The 27,430-nt window shown below is 40.1% G+C and overlaps 1 protein-coding gene across 1 annotated transcript in view; it reads right to left on the bottom strand.

The window, feature by feature from the left end:
• PTPRN2 (protein tyrosine phosphatase receptor type N2) overlaps positions 1 to 27,430 on the bottom strand; it is a 707,013-nt gene that overhangs the window by 497,615 nt on the left and 181,968 nt on the right. Inside the window, exon 3 of the mRNA XM_075419758.1 lies at positions 26,103 to 26,216. Coding sequence (XP_075275873.1) covers positions 26,103 to 26,216 — 114 coding nt within the window. The remainder of the gene's footprint in view (positions 1 to 26,102; positions 26,217 to 27,430) is intronic.

The raw sequence follows: 27,430 nt of genomic DNA, 5'->3' as shown, positions 1-27,430 counted from the left end.
GGGAATCCATAACACAACAGTAATGAGGCTGCAGTATTGAATTTTCACCATTAAAATATCCAGCTAAGTTCCGTTTTCTCCTGAACTTTCAATCGAAGGAAAAATCAGCCTGAAACCCCAGGTATAACCTACTGATTTCCTTTCACCAATCATTTGGAAAGTACAGAAGCGACTGAACTGTGAAAAATGCCCTTGTATGTATCAGACTTGAGGTATCTAATACTCTTCCCTAAAGCTGTGTATTCAAGTTTTGACAGAGTGAATTGCTCATGCAAAGACATATCACCCTTTCCTCATCTCTGTACGGCTCCTGCCATAGCAAAATTACTGTCTGTATATGGACCCATATCGTTTCATAGTTTCCCTGTGCTGCACTTTAAGCATCATTCTGTTGCCTCTTAACTTATAGGTTCTCCAGAAGCTATCTGTACAGATTCCATACTGTAGTAACCAAAACAAAGTCCGCAAGCAGAGTTTCTAAGAACTACTATAATGCTGCAGAGTTTGGTTAAAAGAATCACAATTCTTTTAGGAATTTATTTATTTAATTTTGCGTTCATAGTCTAAAAAAAAAAAAAAGAATCTGCCTAATCTGCATGTATGCAAGAAAAGTCCTTCACTTTTCACAATTGTGTTTGCCACAGAAATGAAAATACTATAAAGATACACTGAATTATCTTTAATTTTATCCTTCAGGATATAAAAGACTAAATAAGACGCTATTTTTAAGGAGCAAGACAACCTCAAGCTAAATCAGTAAGCCTGAATCATGCATTAGCTTCCTGAACTCAGAGACTGTATATTTGATGATAGGCAGCTTTTTATACGTTTATGTTACTATTTTTTCTACCTTTTTTTTTTTGCACAGCCTTTCCTTTATTATTTCTTTTTATATTTAACACAGAAAAGACTATTTTGTTTCATGCAGGGGAAGAAAATACCCTTACTGTAACAATCAATATAATTACCCGGTTATCTTACATTTTGGTATTTACATTCCTCTCCAGAATTAATCCAAGTAACCATTGTTCCCTTATCAACAGCCCTTACACCACAGTGGGAGGAAGAGACCTTATTTATTTTAAAATCAGATCTGTGTTCTCAGTTTGTGAAACTGAAGAACAGAGTAACAGTTCTCCATCACGTTTTGGGAGGTGTTTTGACCTGTATGTTATTGCCAATACTGCGAGAGTCAGTGCACAAGTGACGAAAATAGCAACAATATCTTTTTATTGATACTGTATTCACATTATTCCCCAAAGTTAAATTTATAGTTTACCCTAGAGAAGTGATATTATATCACATCCCCATTATCACAGCCGTATGAGGACTGCTCCTTAGAGCCAATATCAATCACACCATATGTTGTCCTGAAAAGCAGATAACACAAACTGGTCACCTTATGCTCTGACCTGTAGAATTGGAGTTTAATTATGAAAACAGGCTCCACCTCCTTTGTTTTCAATTGTGCACTAGCACAAAAGAGGTTATAAATATTCAGAAACTATCACTTTTACCTTCTCTGTGCCTTCCCCTTGCTCCCCTCCAATTCTTCTGATACTGACTCTTTCAACAGTAGAGAGATTTTACTTCTGTCCTGAAGCTGTATCTCCTCTAGCTTTTGATCCAACAGCAGTGGCCATCTCCCAGCAAGCACTAGGTCACTTGTAAATACCTTTTTAAAGTAATTTCTGATTTATAATGCCCAAGGCAAACAGCTATCAAAGCAGCTTTCTCCACCTCTGTCCCATTATGCTAAATCCAGCTTGGTGAGAGTGGAAGGCTTAGACTTCACATAATCCTAGCAAGCACACAACAAAAAAGATGAACTCAAAGAACACTAAAAGGTTCAGATCCCTGTGCCACTACTGATTTCCTGTAAAATCTCAGCTAATCACTAAGGTCTGTGACCAAAAACATATTTAAGCATCTTATATAGGTAGGAGACTTGCTACTGAAATCAATGCAAATATGAACATTTACATATCTCTGTGAACCCAGCCCTTTAGTCCTTCTATGTGCGGTCTGTAAAATGAGGATAACATTAATTCTTTATCTACCAGAGATAGAGAACAGAAATACTTCAAATTAAAAGGCGCTCAGATTTCACTGCAATAGATAAACAAACAAAAATCATACTAAACAGGAGAAAGCCTTAAAACAGGGTGGGGGGAGGGATGGTGCGCTGAGGGGACAGAGACCTTGATGGACTCAGAGATGTTTTAGTCTTAACTGTAAAACCTTCTCAGACACAAAGGAAGGATTCTAACATCAATAGTGTCTTTATCTTATAGCTGTTTTTCTGGAATACACTGCCCTGAATCTCTCTGCAGAGGCAGGCAGTATGTGATACAGCAGATGCTGAACCTTTTAAGTCTCTGACAGTTGTGATTTTTACATAAATCATAACATTAAGCCCAACCACTCTGCTTCATGTTTCTACTGCCTCATTTAGATGCACGTGCTTCTTCAATGGAAACACAAAAACAAAACAGTCAAACTAATGGAGTTCTGCATTATTTGCCTGACAACCTGTTTTTAGGGGATCCTGGAACATTTTTGAGGTCTCTGAGAATTCAGGAAAGAGACCCTTAACACTCCTCTCCTCAGCCTAAAGAGATAAGCAGGTGCCTTCTGTCAAGGTATGTATACTCTCCTGCAGACACCATCAAGTGAGTTGAGGTCACTTTCACCATCATTTCTCTCAGCAGAGCTGAAGCAGAGTATGCCAGCAGTGAGTCCTGTTCTTCAGTGAGCTCAGCTTCTTCAAAAATTCATAGGGCAAAACTCTGATTAAAATACTTTTAGAAGAGCACCTGTTACAATTTACGCTTACTGCAGGTAGCCAGCTTTCTAGAGAGTTAGTGGATAACCCAGAAGTGTCTTAAACCAGCATCTTGTCCATAATAACATCCCACAGCAATGATGACATACAGAACATAGGTAAGGAAGACACAGCAAGCCCAGATACTGCTAGACTGTTTTGGGGCAGCATCTAGAGTACACTGGCACGCTTTTTCTGGCAGCATCACACCACCAGTTTTCTGCGAATATCAGACTTCCAATAAAATTCTGCCTAAGCACAAGTCTTGACACTGCTTCTATATAGAAAGATAAAAAAAACCTATAGAAAAGGAAAAAAAAATCCAATCTTTTGCTATAGTAAAAAATCCTTAGGTTTTTTTTTTTTCTATAGTAATAAAAATTCACTATAGAACATTAAAAATGAAACTTGATCCCAAAGACATCAATGGGAGACAGGGCCAACAGCAGTGTTTCAATGCAGCCAGAATTTGATTCTAATTAACAGCAATGTAAGAAATTAAAGGGTAAATGGACGTATTAGATTATCTACTAAGTATATTGTCCCTAAAGAAACAGCTTGTCTAACAGTCAAATGATGTATCATATGGCATAGTCACTCTGAATCCCAAACCTGTCCATCTTTAGAGGCTGTAGCACTTCTTAGTGAAAAATAAGCCAACACACAGATTTCAAGGCAGATGGAAAGCGGCTTCCAGGAACTCAGTTTGCAAAAGATTAAGGGGCATATAATTGGGTCCTTTCCACAGCTGGATCATAGTTAATCTTGGGGTGCCAAAACAGAATTTGAAATGGATCCATGGCAGATTCAGTTTTGCTCTTAAACTTTCCTGTACTTTTCCACAACGTCATCACTTCAGCGAAATCAGTCCATCTGTTTCACTACCCAAACCAGAAGGTGCTGATGTTTTCCTTTTCCATTAAAAGCACAAACACATGATGTATGAAAAATTCATAATGAGAATAAGCGGTGATCCAGCCAAAGTAAGAAAACAGAAGATATCATGGAACTGTCTATGTGATATCACAAAAAGTGAGGGCCGCACAGTTGCCCAATGGCCTGTTATTGCGAAAACCTAGAGCAAGTCTCCTATCCAACGTATCAGTAGTGTGCGTTTCATCAGTTAGAAATGTGACTTAAAGAAACCAGTTAGTTTCAATTATTAAGAAAACTAACCTTTACTCCTGATAGGCCAAAAAACATTAGGATAAAATATTAGGTCCAGGTTTCATTTACACTATGCTGCAGTAATTAGAATTAAGGAGAAATTGTCCTCTGGTGGAGTGGGCAGGGGAGAAGCATTCTCTCTCTGGGCTCTGGCACCAGTGCAGTGTTTTTCTTTGGAAATGCAGAATCTTTTCCAACTGTGGCTCTACTTCAGAATAACTCGAGCTCCTCTGAGGGATGCCAAGGGCTGTTCATAATAAGCTTTGGAAGCCCTGGCCAAAAGAAGAAACTATTAGCTATTGTAAAAGTTATTTTAGTGAAAAACTGAACAACCATCCCAGAAATGTGCTATACCATTTTCTTCAGAGAACTAAAGAGTCATTATGAATAATAAGGATTTTCTGCTTGAGAAAAGGCAATATTCAAAAAAAATGTGTCTAATATTGATAGACAGACTTTGAGAGAGAGACTGAATCTCACTGGTCTATAAAGGACTTTTAAGGGAACACCATCCATGCTGACTACCTGCAATTATTGCTCATCTTTCCTCCTAATTTGTTATAGGTCATGACTTCTTTGCTGTAATATTAGTATTTTAGTTTTCGCCCCGCTTTGCCAACACATGAAAACAAGTTGGATTCTATTCTGCACCCTGTGTTAAGTAGGGAAGGAAAACAGAAATGTGTCATTTGAGCAGCTGAAAGATTCTCTTTGAACAGTCCTACTGCAGGTCACGTTTGCAATGCTCAATATTAGAAGGACTGGATGTAGTAGTGGACAACTGCAGCAAATAGCCAAGGTCCCAATGGCCCTTCATCTTTGGCTTGTAAACAACGCAAAAAGATACAGAGGTTAATGAAAATCATTACTGAGATTGATAATCTAATTGTCACAATTCTAAAGCTAGAGTTACAAAATAATTACTGGCACAAAAAGCCACGTAACCTTAACTAGTGTTGTATGAGACCAATGCTAACGGAACAAATACGTATAGCTCACGCACTCTATGGGGTCCTTCTATAGTAAAAACACTAATAAAAATTACCTTCCTTCCAGCACCACAGCCTGTAAGCGTACACAGACTCTGCAATGATTGACGTTTTATTGCCTAACTAACTCGGCAAAAGAAAGCTGAGCGATTCTGCAGCCTGGAGATGAAAGGTCCACTTTAATTTGATCTAAAGTTCCTTAAATCTCTTATTTATAGGAGCTGTAGCGCGCATTTCACAAATCTTGAAGAATGTAAGCAACAATTGTGCAGTAATGGACTGTGCTTAATGAGAGCTAAACCTAAAAATACTAACTTCAATCCATTAATTGGAGTCCTAGCAAAGCAGGTAAGGAGACTGATTGTTGATTACTCTCTATATGTCTGTGATTCACAGAATCACAGAATGGTAGGGGTTGGAAGAGACCTCTGAGGGTCATCTAGTCCAACCCTCCTGCCGAAGCAGGGTTACCTGCAGCAGGCTGCACAGGACCACGTCTGGGTGGATCTTGAATATCTCCAGAGAAGGAGACTCCACAACCTCCCTGGGTAGCCTGTTCTAGTGCTCCGTCACCCTCAGAGTGAAGAAGTTCTTCCTCATGTTCAGACGGAACTTCCTATGCTTCAGTTTGTGCCCATTGCGCCTTGTCCCCCAGATTGATAATTTTTTTTTTCAAAAGTAGACACAGGCATCTGATGAATCCTCCAAAAATTGGAAGAGCACATGGGCAATATAAGATTCATTATTCAAAGTATTGAGTAATACAGCAAGCACCACCGGGAAGAAAAGTCTAAGTCCATACTACCATTTATAACAGGCATAATAGCCTCAGGGTATTTTCTCCCATCTCAGGACTGGTGACACTAGTCTCCAGGTTCCTGTATTTTGCTTAAGCTCTGCTTTGTGGGATTCAACATCCTGCGGGGCAAAAATCAATATTCATGCTCCACCTGCTGCTCACTCTTTATTGCACTGCTAAAGTTGCAGCTTATACACAGGGTGATGTTGGATGTTTCGGAAACTCTTATAAGAGGTTATAAATGCTCAGACTCTTCTAAAAGCTTTCACCAGGTTTCTATATCAGGCCTGATCTTTATACCTAGAACTGTAAAAATAACTCACCAACTCACCTAAAATCATTGTCAGAGGACATACAGTCAGATAATCAGACCTTTATGTAGATACATTTGAGAAACAATTTATGGAGATGGAAAACTTAAAAGATAAATGAGATTTTAAAAAATCTTCAAAAAAAGACAAAATAATATCAGTGAAAAGAAAGTTATTACACTTATACCTTATTCTTAATGCAGACACCGTCTATGCCATTAGTCCTTGGTAGCACAATAACAAAAAGTCATATTTATTTAATAATATGCTGCTTCCTAGAACAAATATTGTTACATTTCTTCAAGAAGTTTCATTTTAAGCAAAGATCTTGTTGGTTTACTGCTCAGTCATCCAAGCGGGAAACTGAGATACTTAATTCTTGCCTTTTTGATCTCTGAAGCTCTAGATGGTTGTACCATTGTAAAACTTGGTCCAGAAAAGCTGGTTCATCCAGGCTTTCAATGTGTCAACACAAATCCTCCAGAAAATTTGGATTTTTTTCAGGCATGCATTGATTTCACTGTTCTAGATTTGTACTTCTGAGTATATTTGTACTAATTTTTTTGCAACCTTGAAAAAGAAAAATGAAAATAAAGAGAAACATCCCAAAATACTCCTGTATGACAAAAAGTAGAACATCAATGCCATTTCCTTCTCAACATCATCCACCCTCAGCTGCAACTTGCTCAGTAAAACAGCAGGGAGGTGAAAGCCTCTAAACAGGTTTTATTGTAAAAATTGATGCTTTCAGTAGCCTTAGCAAAGAGTGACTAACATAGACACAGAGACGGGTGCTGTATTTTGAAATCAATGAAACAGTATCAAATAAGGACATTCCAGACTTACTTTCTTTGTAAGAGAGAAAATATTGCAGTTTCACTATTCCAACAGATCTGTTACTACAGCATTTGTGAAATTTATAAAGATACAATAGTGCTTTTTTTCCCACAAAAACATTAAATATTCTGAAAGAACCAAGTTGATCTACAGCATAGTTTTAAAGTATTGTTTTAAGGAAATTGGAAAGTAATACTATGTGACCTGCAGTCACTAGAAAATAAAAGACATGTAAACAGGTTTGTCTTGTCCCTAGTTTAAAGAAAACTTGCGAAGTATAAAATAATAGAAATTTTAAGAGCACAAGAATATTCTCAAAGCTAAAAGCTGCTCTGCCTTCCAATGAAGGTAAGTTCATATCATGAGTTGTGAAGAAAGGGCCTGTACCGTGACCTGTCAAACTGAAGATCAAGATAAATCCAGGATCTATTCTAGCATGAGTTGCACAAAAAAAGTTTATGCCAAAAAAACCCACGGCAGGATTAGAAATTGCCTAAGCACCTGCTATTCAACAAAGGTCAGAATTTGAGCACCGATTAGTTTATGCTGCCACACGGATAACTGACGAGTACCCAGAGGATTTCAGAGAAATAATTAAAATGTTGCAAGAGTATAGGCCAGGGCAAATTGCAGCAAAGTTGATTTTTTTTTTTTCAGCGACCCTGGCACTGGGAATTTCAAATTGTTTCTCAGGCCTGTTCACTCTGTATAAGACTATTAAAGCTGTACCAGAAGTTACTTATCCTTAAAGTACAACTTAATTCTTCTAAACACTGCTCTGCAGGGCCTGGAACATGGCTCAACTTAAATATTGCATTCAGTAAGACACAAAGGACAAAATTCACATGACCCACCAAAACAGCAGAGGTAATCAACCGTGGACTCCCTAGTCAATGGAGAGCTAAGCAATACAGTCAGTGAAATCTAGGATATGATTCACTTCATCCTACAGGTCTAAAATTACACAGATGAATCACACCCTGGAAGCGCCTGTTTCTCTCCTGTTTACAAAGACAGCCACAGTAGACAGAGACTGTAGACTCACGGCCATGTGAGATGGATGCCATCCACACAACCTGAGCACACTTTTTCAGTTCAGCAATGGCAGGGTCAACCCAGGGTGGCAAGAGTGTTTGAAGCCCTGTCCTTGGACTCATTGTCATTAAAAATGGGAAGGGATGGGGGACGTGCTGGTTTTGGCTTAGAGTTAATTTTCTTCACAGTAGCTAGTATGTAATTACGTTTGGGTTTGTGCTGAAAACAGCGTTGATAACTGAGGAATATTTTTGTCACTGCTGAGCAGTGCTCACACAGCATCAAGGCCTTCTCTGCTTCCCTCGACACCCTGCCAGTGAGGAGGCTGGGAGTGCACAGGGGGCTGAGAGGGGACACAGCCGGGACAGGTGACCCCAGTATATAAAATGGGAGGAAACAGAAGAAGGGGGGACGTTCAGAGCGATAGTGTTTTTCTTCCCAAGTCACCTTTACATGTGATGGAGTCCTGCTTTCCTGGAGATGGCTGACCACCTGCCTGACGATGGAAGCAGTGAATGGATTCCTTGCTTTGTTAACATATGCAGCTTTTGCTTCACCGATTAAACTGTCTTTATCTGACACCACGAATTTTCTCATTTTTACCCCTTCACTTCTCTCCACCGTTCCACTGGGGAGTAGTGAGGGAACAGCTGTGTGGGGCTGAGCTGCCAGCTGGGGTTAAACCACAACAAGGGGGAAGCAAGGGGGTTGGAGGATTAACAATTTTGCAAATTTGCAACCCCATAAAAATTTTTTAGCGTCAGCATCAACCCTGGTAGAGCAAATTTAAGCCTACTATCAACAGAGTTGTTAAGAACACTTGAAATACCATCTCCACCCAGATAATATGTGCTGGCATTACCAGAATGTGGATGACCTACCTCAGGTACACATTGAGCCAAGTGCCATAAGGAAAAAGATCTACTTCTGTGGATAGTTAGGGCCTGGCGGTCGGAAGATGTCGTGCTGTACGGAAAGGTAGGCCCCCCCCCTCCTCTCCTGATAAACAGTAGCGTTTAGCCCATAGGTGTAAGCAGACGGAAGTGACGCTGTAAACCTAAGCTATATAATACTGTGCTACCCGTCAATAAACGCCATTTGCCGTCCACCACATTGGTGTCTGCGAGCTGATGGCCCGAGCGGCCTGGGGTTGGTCGCCGTGCCGTTCCTGAACCAGGTCGCCACGCCAACAAAGGCAACAAGTGGTGCCGAAACCCGGGAAAGACTTGCCTGGAATCGGGTGAACGGCGGCCGAAGCGGCAGGACCAGCCCGGCGGGGAGGACGCTCCCGGACCAACAAGGAGGATGGAAGCCCTTGTGAAGGTCGTATTGCAATTACATAAGCAGTGGGGAATTGATTGTAAGCCCAAAGATTTTACGCTCGCAGTTGCGAGGCTTTTGCAAATTGGGGTCATTGACCAGCCGGTGGATATTCTCCACCCTGAGGTGTGGGATAAGTGCACTAAAGCGTTAGCCGAGGAAACGATGTCCTCGGGTTGTGGGAAAAAGCTTAAGTCGTGGGGGAAAGTCGTGCAGGCCCTGCAAAAAGCTATACAAGAGCAGGAGACCTGGAAGGCGGCAAAGAACTGTTTGTTAGCTACCCCAAAATTGGGAATCGGGGCAGCTACACAGACTTCGCACCCCCCAGACGATAACGGTTCTGCTGAGCCTAAAAATCAGCAAGAGGGCGACACGTCCCCTCAACTCCCGGACCCCGATCCGCTTACGGAGGGAGAGAAACAAGCTAAATCCTTCTGGGGCGGGTTAGCTGAGGAGGCTAGGGGCGCCGCGAAAGAAACAGAGTCTGATAAAGTCTGGGCCACACCACCGCCCTATGCGCCCCAAGATGGCACCGAGCACAAAGGGGAAAGGCGGGATGAAAATTCCTTTGGTGATAACAGGGAGGAAGCGCTAAAGTTATCAAGTGCACACAAAGGGGAGGCGGAGGAGAACAGGGGGGAGAGGAGCGGTAGGAGCGACCTAGAAGGGGAAAGGGGGGCCAGCGGGGGGCAGAGAGCCAACCGGCGCGTGCATTTCAAAAGATGCGCCTGTGAGGTGGGCACCCCGCCGAGCGGAGCGCGGGGCGGGCCCGGGCGGGGGGAGGAGCAGCCCGCCCATAGGGGAGGGGGCCAGAGCTCGGCAAAAACGTACTGGAGACCGGAAGTAACCAGTCAGTCGAGTTCCGACTCCGAGTCAAACACTAGCGGGGATGAGTGGCTCGTAACTAATTTAAGTTTAGAAGAGAAGAAAACAAAGATAAATAAAGTCAAGAGCCAAAATATCCCCATCCAAATTAAAGAGAAACCGCGAGGGGGAGAAATCCCTCTCACGGACTGGAGGAAAATAAAGATTACGTGCGCCGACTGGACCCCATCGGCCGCACTAGCGTTCCCGGTCCGGGTGACGGACGGGGGACAGAGGGTCCACACACCGATAAACCCTAAGGATATACAAGCGATTGTTAAGGCAATCGCAGATAAAGGCCTTAATTCTGCCATTGTCTCCGCCCTCATAGATGGTGTCTTCGGGGGAGACGATATGCTCCTGTTCGATATAAAACAAACTTGTAGATTGATCTTTGACGGGGCAGGGATGATCGTTTTTAAACAAGAATGGGAGGACATCTGTGCAAGGCAATTGGCCCAAGTAACTGGGGCAGACCATCCACTGCATGGCTCCAGCCTGCAGCGGTTAATGGGCACAGATCCCACAATGATTACTCCCCAGGCACAAGCCCAGGGCCTGCGGGCCCATGAAGTCATTACAACTACTCGTGCGGCCAGAGAAGCTATTCGCATAGCCTCTAGAGTCATTGCCAAACCATCGCCATGGTCCACAATTAAGCAAAGTGAGAGTGAGAGTTTTACAACATTTGTGGATCATCTCCAAGCAGCGGTCGATTCATCAGCCTTGCCTGTGGAGGCAAAAGGCCCAGTCGTAGCAGAATGTTTACATCAGCAGTGTAATTCGACAACCAAATAAATCCTGCGATCACTATCAGTGGGGTCGAGTATCGCAGACATGATTAAGCATGTCGCGAAGGAAGAGCATCTAACCCCGATCCAGGTGTCTGTTCGCATCATACTAGCCAGAATAAAACTAATGAAAACTGTGAGTTTTTGTTCACAGGACCAGATCATCAGACACCCCCATAACCCGCACACCCTGACGACAAAAGAAGATAACAAGTCAGCAAACGTTCTGTCCAAGCCTGGAAGTTCCTCACTATCAGAAGTTGTGTTACAAAATAGGAGGGGAATGGATATTCTTTTCTTGCGACAGGGAGGCCTCTGCGCTGCATTAGGGGAAGAGTGCTGTTTTTATGCTGATCACACCGGAGTAGTCAGAGATACCATGGCCAAACTTAGAGAAGGTCTAGAAAAAAGAAAAAGAGACAAAGAAGCCCAACAAGGATGGTTTGAGTCGTGGTTTAACCATTCGCCATGGTTAACCACCCTGATATCCACCTTGATAGGGCTGATCGCGATGATCGTAATGACACTAATTTTTGGACCCTGTATACTGAACAAGATCGTGTCATTCGTCAAGAGTCGGCTAGAGAAAGTTAACATCATGTTCGTAGAACACCAACAACTGCTTTAAAAATGTACCTACCCAGTGTTATCCTCAATCGTCCCTAAAAGTTAACTTCTACCTGTTCACTGTGCCTTATGTTTTCTATTCAAGTTTATAGTATATACTTTTAACACTACTGTACAATATAGAATAAGAATAACAATAGAATTTTTAAGATTATATTTTAGCTAATTTACAAATGCATTTGTCTAAGGTACCTTATCTTTGTAATTGTAAGATTTTAATATTTACATTTTTTAAATTGTAGTTAAGGTTAAGTAAGGTTAAGTCTGGCCAGATATTAAGTTTAAGTCTTAAGGTTAAGTATTAACACTTTTATATTTTATATTAACCTATTTAGTTAAGCATAAGGAGGGGGGAAATGTGGATAGTTAGGGCCTGGCGGTCGGAAGATGTCGTGCTGTACGGAAAGGTAGGCCCCCCCCCTCCTCTCCTGATAACCAGTAGCGTTTAGCCCATAGGTGTAAGCAGACGGAAGTGACGCTGTAAACCTAAGCTATATAATACTGTGCTACCCGTCAATAAACGCCATTTGCCGTCCACCACATTGGTGTCTGCGAGCTGATGGCCCGAGCGGCCTGGGGTTGGTCGCCGTGCCGTTCCTGAACCAGGTCGCCACGCCAACAAAGGCAACAACTTCTCTACAAAGAGACAGTAGACTTCTGCAAAAGCTTTCTGTGATGATTAGCTGACGGTGCAAGAATAAGAGGTGAATGTCATCTCTTCCAAAAGTTCAAATGAGAAAAAGTAGTCACAAGGAACCTGGAGTGAGGTGAAGGGCAGAGTCCTAAATAGAAGAAAACTGAGGAACAAGCCGAGAGGAAGAAGGGCAAGGTCATGTACAAGAAATAACAAAGAGATATTTGCACATTGTTATGTCACCACTCCCTCGGGAGTAAAACACAGTGGCTTTTATAAACAGTGAACTGCTACTTTTAGAACCATTTTTTTTAGTATGTTCACATATTTTTATATACTAATTTTGATAATGAAGGTATGGCTTTAAAACAACTCAGTACGATGTCAGTAATGCTTTACTATCAACGCTTGGCTGAGCCTTCAAATAAATTTTGTAGCATAATGCAGGAAGGAAATCTGTTGATTCTTAACGCACATTATTCAGTAGTAAAGATGAAACAATAAAATTATTTAGAAAGATTTCAGCAGAACAGGTAAGTGACCAATTTCATCTAAAAATCTTACCAAAACATAAAGTGGGATTTCTCATATATTAAGTGCTAAAGTTGAGCACTTAATTAGACTGTCAAATCTAGGAGGACCAGAAGTAGATTAAAGTTTGGATATTTATATATAGTGATCAGACTCTGCGGTGAAAAGGAAAGATTAGATGATCATAACTAATCTAAGATTTAATTAAAATTTAAAAGCAGACAGGTTTTGCACTGCTCACAAGGGAGAAAAAGTTGAGTTCCACCAAGATGAGTTCAAGCATATTTTTCTCGTTTCTGAATTGTATTTGGTATCCAGTCTTTCTAATGTTACTCTCAGTTAAAGAAAATTCTCCCATTTTAAGCAACTCACACCAAGGGACACATTCCATTTTTATTTATTGACTGGTGGAATTACCTCACAGGTTAATAAGATGGTACTAAGAAGTTCTCAGTGTCGATGAAGATCTTAATTTTAAATTAATGTGTTGCTCTCTGAGTGTTCACTGCCCTCTGCTCAAGCCTGCAGGCAGTGTCCGAACAAAGTTCGCTGTGATGGAAGGAAAGGGAAGAACATTTTATCACCTTCTCTCCCACATGTATGCAAACACATGCTAATGCCCAATCTTGCAGATATTTTCCAATGAAGATTATTGGTGATGTTGGAACTGTAACTCAAAACATAATACATTTTCCTTCCTATGGAGGGCTGATTGACTTCTTCCTTGTGATTTCATTTTAACCTCTTTTCTACTTATAAATTGTTTCCTATTCCATTCTGACTTCCATAAAAGCATTCATTATTCATAAATATTTTATGAATTGTTTAGGTGAACAATTTTAAACTTAATGAATTTTTTAATCTGTTTCTTTTTCCACTGGGAGCGGGTGGCGCAAGTCACACAGAACTGACGTGAACAAATACTTTCAGTGCATGATGATACTCATTGAAGTCAGTATGTGCAGAGTGTTTTTCTGAAATGGGGTAAACATAGTAAGCCTATCAGGTTAGAATTTTATGGATGCTTAATATCATATATTGCTTGAAGAGTCTAAGTATTATTCTTTAAAGAGGAAAAGTCCATATCTTTAAAATTTTGCCTTTTTTAGAAGAAAAACTAGAGAAGATACCAGGAGCAGATTGAGAAGAGGCCTGAGGGGTCACACAGCAGAAGCATGTTGCATCTGCTCTCCTGCTGTATAAGAGAAGGTTGATGGTACTCCAGGAACCTGCTGTGTGGAAAAAGAGTTTGTAGGATCAGGAAGCAACCTGGAGGAGATGGAGAGGGTTGGGATCCTGACAGTGGGGATAGTGTCTAGCAATTACCCCAGAAAAAAGCGAAGCAAAGATTCAGGAGGGCTCCTTATGTCAAGGGACAAGCTCAGGTACCTGCACAGGAACAAGCTGCCTGCATGCTTCTGCCGTGCAGGGGAGAGGGCAAGCGGGTAACAGCAGGGAGGCCCCCTCTGAGGCAGGGAACCGTCACGCTTCCAGCTAATGTTTGGGGGGCAGAAAATGAAGGACTCAAAAGAAGGTGTCTTTTAGTTTCGGAATTACATCTTGCTTATATTTTCACACTGCTGCTCAAATGGGAAAGCAGGAATTTTACAGAGAACAGGCCTATCTCATGCAGAGTTATGAAGACAAAAGGTATGTGGCTGAACAAAATAACTGACCTTTTGATCATGTAGAGTTTTGATTTGGGAGGGGTTTTTCTACACAGTTTGGCAGTATTGGCTAAGAGTAAGTCCCTCTAACAGCTTGAATGTGACTATTAGCTGGATGCCTACTAAAACCTAATAACTATAAACAAAATGAAAATCTTGATGCTTGACATTATATTAAAAGTCATTAACCATAACTTTATCAGAAATGAGTGATTGTTAAAGTCTACCTGGAAAGTTCTGAAACTCACCAAACTATTTGAAGAAGCAGAGCTGCAGTGCTATGGTTTTTTCACTTGCCTACTCTCCTGCTACTAAGAGGTAGAGGAGGGAAGAGAGCATCTGTACCAAATGCATAAGCAACTTTCAGAACAATGGAGAAAAATAATGCTGCCTAACTTAGTACTTACTCAAATTCAAAGAATAGTTTATGAAAGAGGTAACATGGCCCACAGAGTGCTTCTTGGCTTGCTTCCCTGGCATACTAAAAAAAACAGCAAAATAGAAGCAATTCTAATAGTCCATACTGAGCTATATCAGGAGAATAGGCAGCAGTTCAAAGAGTATTAACCCCCTCTACCCAACAGCAGTCTGGTCACATCTAGATTACATGTCCATTTTTTGATCCAATTTCTTGAACTGGGGGTTTGGTAAAGTAATTGAGACACTGGAGAAAGTCCAACAGGAATTACCAAGCTCATGGAGTCATATGACCAGTAAGAAGAGATGGCACAGGAGCTGATTTTGTACTGTGAAGAGGTGGCTAAGTATGGACCTTAGCTACCACCAATGCAGCCTACAGCAGTCTGGGGGGTAGCTGAAAAGACAACAGAGTCAAATTCTTCCTACTTCTGGCTGACAGTAAAACAAGGAGCAAAAACCACAAGTTGTAGTTTGGGAGGTTTAGGCTGGACATGTCAAGAACCTCTTCTCTCAGGGGCTAGCCAAGCAGGTCAAACTTTGGGCAAAACGCAAAGGGTTTTAAAATCCCTTTGCTTGGAGGTTTTCAAAACTCAAGTAGGCGATCTGATGTAGTTTCCAGTTACCCTCCTTTTATCCAGGGACCAAACTAGATAACCTCCAGAGGTCTATCTAATCAGCACTTCCACGATTCTTCTATGCACTTCCATTTATTTAACATTAATTATTTGACTTGTAGTTGTTAAACCTTTTAGATAAAGACATTACCAAAGGAAATTAAACAATAACATACCCTAGTAATTTCTCACACTTTTTCACTACGGACAGATATGCAATATTGCATATTGGTCATTTACCATGAAGGACAAAAACTAACAGCTCTCAAAGACTAATATGAAAAACACCCTGCCAAAAGATCTCATCTTGGAAATATAACAATAAATGTCAACATAACAGGTACTTGAAGGCAGAGGAAAAAAATTTTTTGCAAAATCTGTGTTGGCTGGAATAGCTCAGCAAATGCAAACTGCTTCATAACTCAGAAAGTTGAGTAACCAAGACACCAAGTTGTGTAACTGGGCTTGTATGGAAACAGGCATGGCTCTCATCTGTGACTGTGTGTGACCTTCCCCTCATTCCTTTAGCCCCAATAACTAACACAGACTTTTGTTTGCCTTGGGTGTTTCTTAACATTCAAGTACAGCAAAGATATTTCAATATGTTACCAATAAGGCACTTACAACACTGTGAGGAAAAAAGTAGCACAAAACATCATTAAGTGAAATGCAGTGATTATGGAATTAAATTCTTGGCTAAGGCTACACATCTTTATCATTTTTAAATCATTTTATATTTTTAACCTTTTAATTGTGCCATCAATTAAGTCAAGCAGTGTGATGCTATCTATAAGGGTAAGTGACCCTCTCAAAGAACAGATGTGGGACACCGACTCAAATCAGTTGCTGCTTGTCAGCTGCCTGGAACCTGATGGAGAGAAAAAAAAAAAAAAAATCTACAGTCCCTCTCCCTGCACCCGTTGCTTCTTCAGTCAATTCCTTTTCAGTCATAAAAAAGGTCTGTCGGCACCCTGAGCCCACGTGTCTAGTACAATCCTCTCGGGTCAGAAGAGTACCTATGCTATTCTGTCCCACACATTCTCCCGCGCTTGACGTCACATCTCCTGCACTTTTCTGCAGCATCTGTGACTCCTCTCCATGGGTCCCAGGCAGCCGTTTTGCCCTGTCAGCTGGGTAGAACACAGGCTGGGTATGACCACCCACAAAACACAGACATAAAGTATTGGCTGTAACACATGGATGCAGGAGCCAGTTGCTTCTATACAAATGGGTAACGGCCAATTTCATCCCAGCAACGATACCAATACCCTTTTGCTCCTCTACCTAGATAGCGATTCTCAGTACAACAATTTCATGACACTTTTTACACATGAAAACCTCAAGTCTGGTCAAATAGTGTTGAAACTGGGAACACATACAGAAAACTACTGGAAGGGAGAGTGATAGATGGACAGAGAGTGCTTCCATCTCTAACAGCACTTTTTATCAAAGAAAAAAAGTAACAGAATAGTGAATATGAAGGAGCATCTAACGACTCGTCACGGCTTTCTAGGAATGTATCATACAACTCAAGGATGCACAAGCACGAATTTTGCCTCTTCACAAAAGCAAGTGGAGCTACAAAAAACTAAAAGAAACAAAAAGGTGAGTTTCTAAAACACGGCAGACTCAGCAGTCTTACACTTTCTTCTGAGTCAGAGGTTTTGAGTTGTTGGGTAGCTCACAGGTAAAAGAAGGAAAAGAAAATCAGCTATCTGACCATGCTAAAGAAGTGTGAAATTGGTGCATTCAAAAAACCCACGCAAATGCCAAAGTGGAGTAAAGGAAAAAAAAAAAAGTAGTTTAACAGCTATGTGTTTGACATATGCGAAGTCAAACAGAGGAAGAATATTCAAAGCCTTCCTAAAAGACTGGAGATGCTTTAGTTAAATATGCAGTGCAAGTCTGCGCAACGCTTAATTAGAAACCAGACAGCAATAGGAATAAAAGACTCGAAACGAAGGGAAAGTCCTTTTGCAATTTTAAGACTGTTGGAAGTTTCAAAAGAGAAACTAAGCAATGGACTAGTGTTAGAGGGAAAGTGCAATTTTACCATCGTGAACTGCACTGTCTATCCATGGACATACATATATGTATAGGCAAAACAAAACAGAAGGAGAAACTTGTGAAATACAATGAATATATGCTAAGAATCAGCATGAATGAAAACACAAGCGTACTTCAGAAAGAGATTTAATATCACCCAGCCTTTGCAGGAAACTGATACATTTGTCAGAAGCATTCTGACAAAGCTGTGAAGATAAAGAATGAAAACATCTTAAGCAAAAAAAGTGTATATACATATACATATATTCTGTATAGCAAAGGCAAAAAAGAACTTTCACGGGAATTCCTACTGATTACTTAAACAAGGTAAAGCTTTAATCGTGCCATGGTGTACTGTGGGGGACATGTTCTACTTGTTAATGTTTTGTACGAATAAGATTAAAACCATGATTTTGAAAACGTAAGCCTAAATGTTTCAGAATTTAGAGTACCTATTATAAAGCTAAAAACATGTCACGTACTAGGTTTCATTAAGAGTTGATATCTTAAAAGAAGTTGAGGCAATGTAGACAGAGATAAAATCCATAGATAAAGAATGCAATAAATACAGAAATAGAAAAGGAAAAAAAAATTCCCTAGTAATAAACGTGTAAGAAAGAAAACACTGGTAGTGCAATGATAAACAGTCTTACGCTGAGTATGCAAATGTGATATAATTATAGATTAATGGTACAAAATGGCATAATTAGTTTGGATATGCTATATTGTTATTCACAGTTTCCAAAAGTAGCGTTATTAAAGAATACGGCAGCTAAAGAAGTAATCTCATGCTTGAATTGATATTTGCTGACATTTCAAGTGTGGGAACAACGGATAATGAACTGCAATTTGATTGCTGTGTTATCAAGTGTGTTTTAAAAACGTAATATATACCCATATGACTTCAAGCCCAGTGTACACCCAGTCCAATGGTCCTGTGGAAGTTGTTAATTATTTTAAACAACTAAGAGAATAATAATGAAGTTCAGAGTCACATGTGACATCATTAACAGCACAGCATGTTAATGAATAACCCAAATACAAAGACTTTCTGGTATTGACCTGTTGCTCAGTCTGTTGCTGAGAACAAGGCCATCCAGAGGAGGTCTGGGGAGCTTGCTCAGTGAATTCCAGTGGGAACAAGAATAGCCATCTTCTGTTTCTTCCACATGAGGAGGAAACAGAGATGATCTCTAAATTCCAAAGAACTGAAAGAGAACAAACTGCGGAAGAGCCAGCACAGAGCGCTTCACGGAGAAGACTGAGCTTTAATGCAGAGGTTAACACCCATAAGGTGCCTCAGAGATCTTCAAAACAAAGGAGGCAAAGCAGGAATTGATTGACAGCCCTTGATTTTTATGTTATATTACCACACATTTCTATGTTTCCTTTGGAAGAAGAGCTGTAAAGTTATCTGGGCCACAAAGAATTTCATATATTCTGATCCCAGTTGTCAACTGTCACTGCTACTTGACAGAAACAAGACACAAAGACATGCAGACCTTTTCTCCTTTCTACCAAACATATCAGCTAATGTGTTATTTTATAAAAAAAAGAAGTAAAATCTCTAAACGATCATTCTTTTTAAGCAAATGGAATATGATACTATTGGGTTGACACATCTATCTTCCAAAAAGCCAATAGTCAAACTATGCAAATTTAGAAGCTTTATACAACAGTGTTACGAACGTAGATAAGCCTACATGTATTCTAAAAAGTTTTCTTCTGTACTTTCAAATGTCTTTTCACAATACATAGAATCTACTTTGCTCCTATAAACAATTTTCGTAATGCAAACACATTCTTCATAAATACCAATTTCCTGGAAAGAGCATTTTTCATAAATGTCTTATATGGCAAAGAGCAAGTCAATGCCGTATCAGATTATGTCTGGTAAGCAGAGCAGCCGTACAAGGAACCAAACAGAAAAAGAAAAATCCATACTTCTGTGCTGTGCAACATACATGAACTAATCCAGGTGTTCAAAAAGAGATTTCAAAGTGTATTCTTTCTGCTGCTTTATAAAATAAAACTTTTTTATTTTTCTGATATTCTTTCTTAGTTTTTGGGAGCTCTGTTTAGGTTTTGAAAACCAAAAATACCAGTGGTGCTTTAGCACTTAACCAAGGCTGGAATTTTTTGCAGCCTTTTCTTTGTGTTATTGTCCATTGAGCCAAAAGTTAAGGCAGCATGACAGTGATACCAGGAGAAGGTAAATACATCCAATCCCAGCTGAATTCCTCCAGTGTAGCATGTCATGGGGTTTATGCTTCAATTCCTGGCTTCAGCAGTCATCTAGGAGAAGAATTTTTTTAAGCACACAGATGTCTGGACCAAGCTGATGCCTGGGAAATTTGAGCTAAACGCACTGCTCTAGTCAAGCAAAGCTTTTTTTTTATTTTTTTCTCCTGAAGGCTAAAAGAGTTTGCCATCCTTTCTATCAACATTTGAATTTAAAGAATAACTTGCTTTCTTTTACCTCTCTTGTTTTCAGATTTCCATATACCTCCATAATGATGTGATAATCACCTTGCAAATATGTCCAAGAACTGCATTATTCTTTTTAAATTTATTTCGAAATTGAGCTTATGAAGGTTTGCTTTCAAGTCTGTTGCCATCATTGCAGTAACAAATGATACTTTGCCTTGAAAAATAGTCCTGACTGAAATATTTAGCAACTCCTTCGTAATTCACAAGCTGCATGTGACAAGTTACATTCATTTAAATTTTCAAGTTAACTGATTGTAAATCATTTTCATTTTTAAAACACATTTGCTGTAAGCATATAAAAGTATTTCTAGCAAAGTTATATTAATTACCTTACACTTAACTGGTTAAAATTAATTTAGAGCAAATATTTTTTTTCCTCCCTGTCAAGAGCTTCCTGTGTTGCAAAGAAGACAAATGAGGAAAAAAATGCTATTTTTTTCAAATAGTCTGCAAATCTGCTGCTTATTTCTGCAGCCCCTGAGCCTCTCAATAATATCTTGCTGACTTGAGCTAAATAAATTCAAAAGTTTATCCTACTGTTCTTGGTTGTCTTAATAACACCGTAGATATTTGAATATCTTAAGAAGGACTTTCTTCATAATAGTGTAAAAGAAATTGTTTTCCTTGAAAGTAAAGTTTAGAACAAGAAGATATTAAAGCAAAAAATTAAGTAACAAGAAACATCCTCAGGAATCATTTAGTAATGACCCCATCTTAGATAAACAAAACAAAAAACATTTATCTCATTTCTTTGCCAAGTAGGTGGGCTGCACAGTTCCTGTACTAAAGTGATAACAGCTGTAATTTCGTCAAAATTTAAAACAGAAGACAGAAGCTAAACTATTGATTATTAGTCTAACATGCCTTCCTTCTAATACATAGTGTCCTGTCAAACTGCACTAGAATCAGCATCCACCAGGCATACAACAAACACGAAAATATGACTTCTAGCTCAAGAGAACGATACGCCACCAAGCACAGAACGCTGAGAAGGTACGAACAATGTGAAATGCTTCTGTATGCTTGAACTTTCCTCACATTTTTTCCCTAAACACGCACCATGGTCACTCCCAGAGGCAGACCCCTAAGTCAGATGGACATTTGTTCTGACGCTGAAACATCCTTGTTCTGACGTCTTTAAGAATGTCCCCTCTCCAGGCTCCTTCTCTGAGCTCTTTCTGCTAGTAATGTTCATTGCTATGGCAGCTGCACTTTCACTGAGTTAGTACCACGTTATCAACTCATCTAAATTACTGGTTAGAAACAATTCTATGAAACAAATGTAAATCTCTCTCAGGGTAAGCAAGTTAAGAAATAGTACTGTTCTCTTTTATCATTGCTTATGCTGATATTTCATGTACTATTTATGCATTCATGCTTGAGTTAAAATGTACCATGATTAGTCCTCCTATCTCATTTTCCATGGTTCTAGTCTTATTGGTGCACCAACAGCGTGAAACACTGTTTCCACAATCTCACTGAGAATCTTAGTGATGAGATACCTTCATGATAATATTGTTGGGACACGAAGAAGAAAATAAACATTTTATAATCTGTTTAATCCATTTAAGTAAAAAACAAAAAAAGTATTTTGTGCATTTTAGCTCAAACAGGGAAGTCTATAGATACTTGTCGTTCTTGGTATATCCCTAGAAATATCTTCTCCCAAGATGGACATGAGGATGCAGAAAATCAACCATAGGCATAAGTATTTTCATGTCCTTCAGGCACTACTCATTGACTCATCTGTACTGATACTTCCTTCATTCCCCTTTTCCAATGATTTAGTCCTATCTAAAAGCATCGATTTGATTGTTCCATTTATCAGACAATAAGAAATGTGTCAACTCTTCATAAATTATATATTCTAGCACTACCAATTTCAGAAAGTGATTAATCTTGTTCCAGAAACTGCAAGAAAGGCTTTTCCCATACAAGATAGTCACGCTTCTAAAAACTGAATCTTCAGAATATCTTCTTCATGAAGGATATTTTGAAAGATATGACTGACTCACGGACAGTGTGAGTGAAAATGCCATGAACAAGGGTATTTGAATGTTAACAGATCATTTCTTTGTAGGAAACTCTAATATTCCAAGGCATTCATTTCTATCATCAATCTACTAGTAGATAGTGTAGACAAAGATAGACTCAATGTGTAAAGAAGACATAAAAACTATATCATTATGAAAACTGAATTCAATTTTAAGTAAAAGTCCTTTATTAAACAGATTATCATCAAGTGTGTCACTCATCTCAGCCTGCCATGTGCTTCCCTACTGTAGTAGACATTTTGAGCTGGCAGAATCACAAATTATATTTGCTATTCATACCATGTTGTCCTTTGTTTCACAGCACCTGACCATACAATCTTCCATTTGGACCTTGGTTCAAATACGGGCATGACTTAAAAGTGATCAGCAAATAGGAAAGAAAGCAGACATAAATTTTACAAGGCTTTCTATTCATTATGTTTTTTTAAACCTATGGAAATAGATATCAACAGACTATTGCTAGAAAAACATAGGAGATTAGGAAGGAAACTAAAAAGAAAAATCAAGTCATGTTAGAAAAATAAATACATAAATAAAACCTGAGAAAACAACTCAAGTTAGTGACCTCCAAAACATCTGGTCCTTAACTGTATATAAGTCCAATAAAAATAGAAGGTGTTCAACACAGGCATTTTTAGAAGTTTTACTTATCGTGGGACCTACTGTATAGCCTGCCAAGAGAAATTTGTCCTGCTCTTTACAAGAGGAACAGGGGGGTATTATGCAGATAAAGGAATTAAGACCTCTGAAAAAGTGAAGTCCTTTCTTGATGTTACCTGAAATGTTTGTATGGACTTGACAACTTCTTGCTTATCTGTGCTGCAGAAATGGTCATGGTGTTTTGTGCACAGTTTGCAGGGGAACAGCGTTAACTGTGTGTTTTGATTTGGCCTGGATAAACGCCAGGGGCCCACCAAAACCACTCTATCACTCCCCCTCCTCAGCTGGGCAGGGGAGAAGGGAAATATGATGACAGGCTCGAGGTCGAGATAAGGACAGGGAGCGATCACTCACCAACTACTGTCACGGACAAAACAGACTGAAATTGGGGAGAAAAGGAAAGTTTAATTCATCACCAATCACATCAGAGTAGGATAGTGAGAAATAAAGCCAGATCTTAAAACACCTTCCCCCCACCCCTCCCTTCTTCCCGGGCTCAGCTTCATTCCTGTTTCTCTCCCTCCTCCCCCCAAGCAGTGCAGGGGGATGGGGAATGAGGGTTATGGTCAGTTCATCACACATTGTCTCTGCTGCTCCTTATCCCTCAGGGGGAGGACTCCTCACACTCTTTCCCTGCTCCAGCGTGAGGTCCCTCACGGGAGACAGTTCTCCATGAACTTCTCCAGTGTGAAACCTTCCCACAGGCTGCAGCTCTTCACAAACTGCCCCAGCGTGGGTCCCTCTACGGGGTGCAGTCCTTCCCTCCAGTGTGGGTCCCCCACAGGGTCACAAGCCCTGCCAGAAAACCTGCTCCAGCGTGGGCTCCTCTCTCCACGGGGCCACAGGTCCTGGCAGGAGCCTGCTCCAGCACGAGCTACCCACGGGGTCACAGCTTCCTTCAGGCATCCACCTGCTCCAGTGTGGGGTCTCTTCCACAGGCTACAGGTGGAGATCTGCTCCATCATGGACCTCCATGGACTGCAGGGGGACAAACTGCCTCACCATGGTCTTCCTCAGGAGTTGCAAGGGAAGGCTCTCTGCTCCGACATTTCGGGCACCTCCTCCCCTCTCCTTCTTCACTGACCTTGGTGTCTGCAGAGTTGTTTCTCTCACATCATCTCACTCCTCTCTCTACACTGCTGTTTCACTGCAGAGTGTTTTTTTCTTCCCTTTCTTAACTATGTTATCACAGAGGTGCTACCACCATCGCTGATTGGCTTGGCCTTGGCCAGTGGCAGGTCTGTCTTAAAGCCAGCTGGCACTGGCTTTATCAGACATGGGGGAAGCTTCTCGTAGCTTCTCACAGAAGTCACCCCTATAGCCCCCCGCTAAAGAAATCTTGCCACACCAACCCATAACACTGTGCAAGTGACCATTGCAGACAGCAAACATGACCTAAGGGCTGGATGTATTACATCTGATAGCACCAGCAAACAGCAGAGTCCTCTCTGAGCCACCTGATGTCAGTAATCCATTAATACAGTAGCCCTTATACAATAGCCTGTATTGATTCTACTCCTTTGATATTTCTGTCCTCACTAAACATCTCAGAATTTGCCGAGGATATTGAGAGTTAAAAAAAAAAATAAAGAAAGAAAAGAGTTATTTAGTTATTTTATCACACCAATCATTTGAACAAGGGCATTCTTGGATTCTATTATCTTTTATGGATGTATTTAAGATTCTCATCACTGGGATACCCACAGGCCACAAAAACCACCTGCAAAAGTTTCATATCAGTTCAAAGCATATACACGTTTGTGTACGCACCTCTAAATGTCACGAGTAAGGAAAGATAAAAGCAAAAGTATTTTCATTCTCCACCGCGGTTTCAATCTGTGTGTTCCTTGTCATTCTCTTGCTATGAAAAAATATGAGACAAGTCCAAATTTCAATGCCCCATTTCCTTAAAAGGAGCATATGGCAGTTTACTGCAACAGATAGATCCAGGGAGGTGGGTTGCTAATAATAGAGACCCTAGGGAAGACTGGTTCATCGGTCAGAGAAGCACTTAGTAGGGAGAGGTCACATAAATTCAGCTGAACTAACCAAAATCTTCTGGCAGTCAAGGAAGTGGACACAGGTAAGCATCATTTGAGATGGCCTGGTGTATCCCATCAGCCTCTACACGTGCCCCTCCATAAGGGCGTGGGTGTCCTGCAGGTCTCACCTCTGACACCTCTGTGAAGGAAGCTTTACACAGGACTCATCACCGATATTCAGGCAATGCAAATGAGCGCTATCTGTCCATGCAAACATGATCAATTCAGATATCAGTTTAGGTGTCTTAGTGAGATGAATTTGGCTCCCCTTCTTCGCTTTATTCAAACAGACAGCAGATACTATCTTTCCCACTCATACAACATCGCCCAGACGAAACTGTATTTTCATAAATTTCCTTGCACAACTTAGCGTTTAGAAAATGACAAGTGAAAGAGCCACAAGTACTGTTCACACGTAGCTGCTAATCAGCCAGGAGTTACTACAAGCAAGTTTTATAAAGTTTTCTTCATTTGGAGGGACAGCTGGGCAGGAAATTAATCCCTGGAAAGTTTTTGAATCCTCTAAATCAGTGGTTTCCAAACTAGAAGTCCAGCCTTTAAGTATAGTCACAAACTTCCAAGACACAGATTTTTCCTCAGAATTAAACTAGCATCATGCTAATACAATATTACTATTTTGCAATTAAGATTGTAAGTAGAAAATATTTAGGAATAAACTCCCACATAGATGACACAAGTGCAAAACTAAGCATTTCAGCAATCCTCTTGGAACAATTTAGATCACAAAGAGTGCTGCAGCTGTCTACAACAGAGACATATTTCATGTATGAGTACCTAAAAAGTTTGTTCACCTGACTGGTTTTCACTTTATTCAAGTTTCGATTTGTTAGTTCAAGTTATGCCATTTAGAAGCTAGAACATCCTTTCCGGCTTTGGAAAGTGCATAGAGCTTAACTTCAGAAAGCTGAATAAAAATTAAAGGAACACGATAGGTGCAGCTTGTAATGAAATCAGAGCAGTTCTACTTATATGAACTCATTAGAAAGCTAAGAACTGTTTCTGCCTCACTAGTTGTGTGTTTTCTGCCCATGCGCCCTGAAACATGCTGTGGTGCAAAAGTATACATGGCAAATAATTCTTCTTTCCTGCTGATTTATTTATAAGACATCAGCACTCACAAATGCTAAAATTTTACTGTATAGAGTGCCAATCACAGATATGCACTATGCAGAAAGGAAGAACAAGTCCTTGTTGCAGACTCTGCGAGTCAGAAGCCTTTTTACTTTTACAAAGTCTGTTCTACTGGGCCTGAAACACAGTGTCTGAAAACTCTTGAGGATGTCACCTCAGAGGGAGCACAAAATAATTGTAACCCCCAGTGCAACTGCAACTAACCCGACTCCAGAGTTTTTACTATACCTCTGTGCAAGAGCTTCTCCAGGATGATCCTTAGGCGCTGAAGAACAGGGGGTGAAATGTTGTATTTATAGATGTCTACTACCGGCACTTGCTGACATCTCCCAAATATCCCATCTGCAGGAGAGAGAAAAAGAAAAGGAAAAATATACATTTCGTTTTCCGAGAGGAAGAAATGTGTGATGAGATGCGCATTTCCAATGTATCCTAATTATACACTGAAGGAACCTTTTAAAAGGCACTTTAAAAAGCTATCAAAGGACTACTGAAGTCCTAAGACAGGATATTTTCTACCAAAATAAACAAATACTGGAAAAAATATTAGTTGCAGGAAGATTCTATTGTACAAGTTATGCATAGTGTTTATTTTATAAAGTAATTTCAGACTTCTACCTCACAAATCTTTTGATATAAGACTTCTTTACTGACAATTCAGTGGGAAAAAAAAAATTGTTTAGTGCCTACTATGTTGCAGATGAAAAGTGCAGCATCCAGAAATATAAATATTAATTTGCAGAAACTATGAGGATTTGCTGAAACATTTTTAATGCAGGAGCTGTGTGTTAGGCATTGGTAAATGAGAACTGAATCTGTAATGGCTAGCAAAGGCTCATTTCAAGGAGTACCCTCTAATGAATGCAATAAAAGAAAGCTGCTCACAGAACAATGAGATATTAATGTGGCCTAATTTATTTAGCTCCATTCCATTTGTCTAAAATGACAGACTCTTCTCATCAATGTCTTTTCAAATCACACCTTCTAATTAATTTAGCTTCTTATTAGTCTTTATTTAGAGAATTGTTCATTTTGAGACAAGCTTCCTGTGTATGTGTGGGAGGAACAGGGAGTTCAAACATTCAAATTACCTTTCTCTCTTTCATACAAAAGACTAATTCAGAGCCTAGGTGCTTCACATACAGTCTGACCATCTGCAGTCCTAGGCCTCTGAGAAAGAAAGCGGTTTCATTTATTGTTCAAAACAGTTCTTTTCTATATAGTGATCCAAAGGAAGCAATTTAAATGCAAGAAGTTTAATTAGCAAATATGCTACTGCAGTACTAGTTTTAACACAGTAATTACTTCTGCTCGGATACTACATCTACGCTCAAAAAGGATAGCTCCATCAGATTAGCAGAAAATAATGGGGAATATTAATTTGCAAATGTCCACTACTTTCTCTGCTACTTCACAGAGCTAAAAGACTACAAATGGGAACTACTGGCCCAGCTGTTCACCAAACACAAATAATGGCATAGAAGAAAATAAGCCAATCCAGGATGCAGAAAAAGGGCATTATTAGCCTTCACTGTTAAACACAAATACCTCATTGA

Source organism: Opisthocomus hoazin, chromosome 4, assembly GCF_030867145.1.
Source record: "Opisthocomus hoazin isolate bOpiHoa1 chromosome 4, bOpiHoa1.hap1, whole genome shotgun sequence".
Taxonomy (NCBI): domain Eukaryota; kingdom Metazoa; phylum Chordata; class Aves; order Opisthocomiformes; family Opisthocomidae; genus Opisthocomus; species Opisthocomus hoazin.
The sequence above is the reverse complement of the archived record's forward strand: the minus strand, read 5'-3'. Positions and strand labels throughout refer to the sequence as shown.